General features: G+C 38.9%; 1 protein-coding gene across 9 annotated transcripts in view; it reads left to right on the forward strand.

The window, feature by feature from the left end:
* Window positions 1-4,752, forward strand: part of LOC130167390 (latent-transforming growth factor beta-binding protein 4-like) — a 128,226-nt gene extending 123,474 nt beyond the window's left edge. For all 9 annotated transcript variants that reach the window (XM_056373539.1, XM_056373532.1, XM_056373530.1 and 6 more), the window contains one exon: window positions 973-4,752. In XM_056373539.1, the coding sequence (XP_056229514.1) occupies window positions 973-1,115 (143 nt within the window). In that variant the 3' untranslated portion in view covers window positions 1,116-4,752. The remainder of the gene's footprint in view (window positions 1-972) is intronic.
* Window positions 4,753-6,000: the final 1,248 nt, after the last annotated feature.

Genomic DNA, 6,000 nt, shown 5'->3' on the forward strand with positions numbered 1-6,000 from the left:
TTTGCGTTTATGCACAAACAACCACTGCATAAACGCATGGCCCAACACAGGAGAGCTAACTCCTCAGGTTTGGACTGTCCATTTACATCTCAAGGAGAAAGCCCACTCAGCAATGTTCACATCCTAGACTGAGAGGACAGTTGGTTCGAAAGAGGAGTAAAAGAGGCCATCTATGTAAAAGTAGAGAAACCATCCCTCAACAGGGGAGGAGGTCTCAGACACCACCTATCTCCAATTTACAATGCTGCTCTTTCATCCCTTCCCAGGAGACTCAACAATCTAGCCTCCAAGAATAACAACTGTTCACAAGTGGCAAGTGACTCCAACGACTGTCGTTATAACACGATAGAGCACTAACAAAGTCGAAACCAACTTTCCACCAACGACAGTCATGCAAACGACTGTCGTTGACACTTGGAGCACAAAAGGGAACCAGTGACATCATCAGCCTTGTGAACGCCCACAAGAGGTTAAATACCTGGGTCTCCACACCAGAAAGTAGGACCAGTCCCAGTCTGGTCAGATGTGTACATGAACTGATGAAGCCTCTTGGATGAGAGGTGAAACGTCTTCCCAGACAAATAATCAAGTCCAGTTGTTTTTTTGATTTAAAACTCCTTTAGGATACTATGACCTGGACAAATGAGAATATGCACAGGCTGGTTGTGTAATTAAAGATTAAAGAGGGGAAAATAGCCACATGTTATAGTACAGCCTGCAGACAGATTTATATGTGTGTATATGTAAGTACACGTATGTATTACCTGACACATTAATGTAAATACTTATTGGGCTTAAAGTATTAAAGAGAAATTCCAATATTTTTAAGTTAGAACAAGGACACAAGGACACATCTTCATCTATTTATGTTTCTTTTCTTTTTCTACTCTGTCATGATGAATTAGAGATAATGAGGCCAGTATTTATATAATTAGTGAATCAAATTAATAGTACCTGTGTGTGTGTTTGCAGATGTAAACGAGTGCGAGGACAGCGTCAGCGTGGAGTTCCCATGTGTGAACGCTCGCTGTGTGAACACCGAAGGCTCGTTTCGCTGCGTCTGCAGGAGAGGATACATCATGTCCCGAAGACCAAACCACTGTGTGGCTGCATAGACCGGATCAAGCCAGACTGGACTCCATTAGACCTGTATCAGCTGGTCTAGACAATCTAAGACTGGACTACACAATAGCTGACAGGGCTAGACTAGATTGAACTGAACTAGTTTGGGCTTTACTATATGAGCAGATTTGACAAACTAGACTTGACCAGGATAAAATGTACTGGACTAAAATATTCCAGATTGCACTAGACCAGACTGGGCTAGGCTGGACTGGAATGGGCTTGCACAACACTAGGTCACTGTTATTTTTTCCATACTCTCTCTGACAGGTGGTTTCTTTATTTAGATTTATGTCGTGGAGGGGTGTTGTCCTGTAGTTCAGGGATCTGGTCTACCAGGAAACATCACAGATAATTTTGGATCTAGAAAAAAGAATTACTGGATTTTCATTGCAAAAAGGAAAATAACTTTTGTTGTAAGGAACACTTGAGACTGGGACCAGGATAAGTTAATGGTGTAATGAACTGACTGTGCACATGGTTAACTATCTCATGTTATTCTGTCTATTATGTTATTCTATATTGAGTTGAGCTGAAATTTGAAATTCCTCATTTTTGGCTGGACCACAACAGCACCTATAATCATGAATGTCCCTGACTGACTGACTGACTGACTGACTGACTAACAGACTGACTGACTGAGTGATCGAGTTCCACCACTGGTCAGCTGAATGCCATGTGACTGTGTTGGAGTTTCCTCATTGGCCATTGCTCTTTCAAATGAATTTGCACAATTTTAGGGGATGTTCACAGTCTGCAGTGTTGACAACTTAGAGACTTTGTGGCTATTCAGAATTTTTTTTTTTTTTTTTTTGCTAAAAAGCACCTAGAGACAAATTTAGCAACTTTCTGTACAAATCTTGGCTACTTATAAGAAGGTCTCCAGATCTGCCCTCTCTCTGTTTCTCTCTCTCTCTCTCTCTCTCTCTCTCTGTCTACTCGGCAGCAGTTTCTTACCCAGACGGAAGCTGTGCTGTATGTGAGAGACAAAACCAGAAAATGAAGCTGAAATCACAGCTTAGTCTTTGTCTTCAGTTATATATTCTCTGGTATGTTTGTTAGTTTGTCAGCCCACTAGCTAATAAAAAGTCTGATTTGGGAAAAAAATTATTTTAATTTCTTAAAACTTTTAGCAGCTCAACCAGACAAGACTAAACTAAACCAGGTTTGATAGGAGACTAAATAACTTTTACCCCACAGGGTTCAGCTCACGTGTTGGGGTTCAGCTCACCAGTTGTGTACATTTAAACTGTGTTTTTATTCATGCTTGGCCAAAAGTTCTGTTTCCTTAAGATCTTTTCACTAAATCCACTTTTTGGTGGTTGTTATATATAGTCATTTTATTATAAATCTAAATTCTGGTCCCAGGCTGTGGTTTTCATTATAACAGCAGAAAAAGTGTAGTGTGAGTTAAACACAACATACAAAGAAAAAATTGTAGTGTTGTGCTCAGTCTAAACCAGTCTAGCCCTTTTTAGTTAGCCCAGTGACTGAAACCAGGCTAACCCATATGTTGACTCCAGGCCAGCTCTAAATAGCCTTGTGCAAACCAGAGCAGCCCTGACTGGCCCTGTTTAGCCCTCTATCAAGAGCACTGGGACCAATCTGTGCCCACAGTGTATGTGTACACAGCTACAGCAGCATCTGGATTTTTATCGTAGATCGTATGAGAAGGTCTGGTAGGTTTGTTTGGAGACGTGTGAAGTTGTTTAGTAGAAGAAGAGACAGTCGTGTGTTTTTTTTTTATTTAGGAGACTAACCAGGCTTCACTGGAAGACAGCAGAGAAACACTGAACTCAGATCAGTTCAGAAACAACAACTTCACATTTTAACTTGACAGATGACTGAGGGAAAGATATTAACATCACTGCAATTAACGATTATTTTCATTATCCATTCATCTTCTGATTATTATTGATTAATTGTTGACAATGTGAATAAAATGTAAAAAAAAAAAACAGTAAAAAAAAAAAAAGAAGAAAAAATATCTGTTACTCCCAGAGTACAAAATGTCTTCAAATATCATGTTTTATTCAAGCTACAGTCCAAAACCCAATGTGTTTACTTCACTTGCCTACAAGACTGAGTCTCACAGCCTGTGTGTGTTTGCAAGTGACCCAGCAAACAGGTCAAACTATCAAGATGTTTCAGATCAATGAATGAGAACTTGATTACTCACCTCTTCCATTACGAATGTGGTGAACACCTCAGAATTAACATGTGAACCATTTCAGGTGTCAACCCTCAGGTTGGGAAACGCTGAGCTAAGAACAAAGATACAAGGCTGCAGCTGTACTGACCGTTTGGAGTTTTTGCTTGAAAAATTACTCAAACGATTAAATGATCATCAAAGTGGTTGCCAGTTATTTTCCTGTCAATCAACTAACTGATTAATCAACAAAATGTGCAGCTCAAATCAGCGTCTCAGCTCAGGTGTGATAATGATCATAGTGTCTACAGCATCAAATATATAAAACACCACAACAACAGTCTGCTCAGTGGCATACAGATTTGAATGGTGTCATCTGCAGTCATAAAAAAGAAAATATTGTTAACGAATGATTTACAGCAGAAGTTTAAATAATAGAGCTTTAATTTCAAACATATTCCACATTTTACCACATTAGCTCCGACTATGACATCTATTTTGTTAAACTCAGCCATGACAGCTGTCCCACTGTAAAGACAGAAAGCTTCTGCTAACATGAAGATTTTAAATGTTAGCCACTAAGTGCATCATTCATGAGCCATCTTCTAACTAAAAGCTAATAGATAAGATTAGTACTAGTTATTAGTTTTCACCAGCTAACGAGAGTCTTTGGAACCTGAAGAATTGAAAGAGCTTCATTCTGCTGAAAACTGATTTGCTCATGGGGCTGTAGACACTGAAATACTGAGGCGATGAGTTCAAAACGTCTCCGGCTGATTGGTTTAGTTTGTTCCAAAGCATTCACCAGACTGCCATCATGTAACCCTGGTGGATAAATGCTTATCCACTTCATTACATTTTAATTTAATTTATTTTTGGCTTAAAATAGATATTAAAAAAGATATTTAATCTGAAGAATATCAGAGCATTAAAAGTGTTTTTCCCATTAATGATCTGTTGCTGAACACAGAAACTCAGGACTCTCCTGGACAATGTAACCAACCACGTGGGCTGATGTTCTGACCTCCAGTTTCCATTATTTTAGAAGTCAGGTTTTTCTGCATAATTCCCACTGTCCACATGTTTCGCCTCATGAATGTACTGGAAGCTGCATCCAGTCATATTGTGTAGATTGTAACTGACACAATAATCCTTATTGTTACCAAATGAATTAAGCTGTTCCAGCCTGTAAGAGAGCGTGTTTACTGTGTTTTTAATAACTTTCTATTGTACTTTCATGCTGAATCCATCTTAATGACCTTTCCTCCTCAGCACCTAATGTTTGATGTATAACATGCACTGTATCTGCCAGAGACCAGCCTTATCTGTTCACACAGGAGATTGTGTAAATTGTTTAAATTGTCATCTCTGGTGTTTTTTAAACTGTTTGTTTTTATGGTTAGTGATTCACTTTTTTTTATCATTGTTGGTTGTATGACAAGAAATGAAGATATATTTGCACACACTTTTAGTGAAACCTGTGAGTGTTGTCTTGCTTTGTGTTTGTGTTTGTCTGGTCTGTAGGACAGAGGGGAAGTGAGAGGTAGTGAGTGAGGGTTGCTGATTCAAATCCCAATTCCACCTAGTAAATGTCTGGTCAGGGAAACAGGGAGGCTCACAGTGAGTTATTTTCGGTCAAAGGAGATCAGGGCTGTAAGCCAAAAAGAGACACAAAACAACAACAAAGAGATGGAAAACAACCACAAAGAGATGGAAAACAACCACAAAGAGACTCAAAACAACCACAGAGACACAAAAAAAACACAAAGAGACACAAAACAACAACAACGAGACACAAAACAACCACAAAGAGACACAAAACAACAACAAAGAGATGGAAAACAACCACAAAGAGACACATAACAACCACAGAAAGAAAACAACCACAAAGCTACACAGAACAACTTCAAATAGGCACAAAACAACCACAGAAAGAAAAACAACCACAAAGCTACACTGAACAACCACAACGAGACACAAAACAACCACAAAGAGACACAAAACAACTTCAATAAGATGGAAAACAACCAGAAAAAGACTAAAAACAACCACAAAGAAACACAAAACATCCACAAAGAGACACAAAACAACCACAGAAAGAAAACAACCACAAAGCTACACAGAACAACCACAAAGACACAAAACAACCACAGAAAGAAAAACAACCACAAAGCTACACTGAACAACCCCAAAGAGACACAAAACAACCACAAGGACTTTCTGCTGCTGTACTTTTACTTTTGATATTTGGTGCATTTTGCAGATAATACTTTTACTTAGATTTTGAAGGTAGGACTTTAACTTGAAATATTTTTTTTATCAATCACTTCAACTTAATTTGTATAGCACCTTTCCAACAGGTTAGTGCAGTAAGTGACAGTAAGACAATGCAAATGTAACAGTAAAATAATTTGAGACCAATGTAGGCCTACACAAGAAATAAAAATGTCCTATTATAAGCTTGTCAGTCTCTGTGAACTGCACTAACCTGTGTGAAAGGTGCTATGCAAATGAAGTTTGGCTGATTTGACTTCAGTAAAAGATGTGGATAGTTTTCTCAGTCAGTGTGTGTTGGTTTTGAATCCCCTGCAGTATGTCTCTAACTCTTTGTTTTCAATGGTGGACTCTCCATTAGCATGTTGCTAACACTAGCCATGTGTACTAAGTGTTTGTTGTTGCCACCTCCGGTGATGCTCGCTTGCTGACCCCCTCTAATCCCCCACCTGGCT

The sequence above is a fragment of the Seriola aureovittata genome, chromosome 4, assembly GCF_021018895.1.
Source record: "Seriola aureovittata isolate HTS-2021-v1 ecotype China chromosome 4, ASM2101889v1, whole genome shotgun sequence".
NCBI classification, from domain to species: Eukaryota; Metazoa; Chordata; class Actinopteri; order Carangiformes; family Carangidae; genus Seriola; species Seriola aureovittata.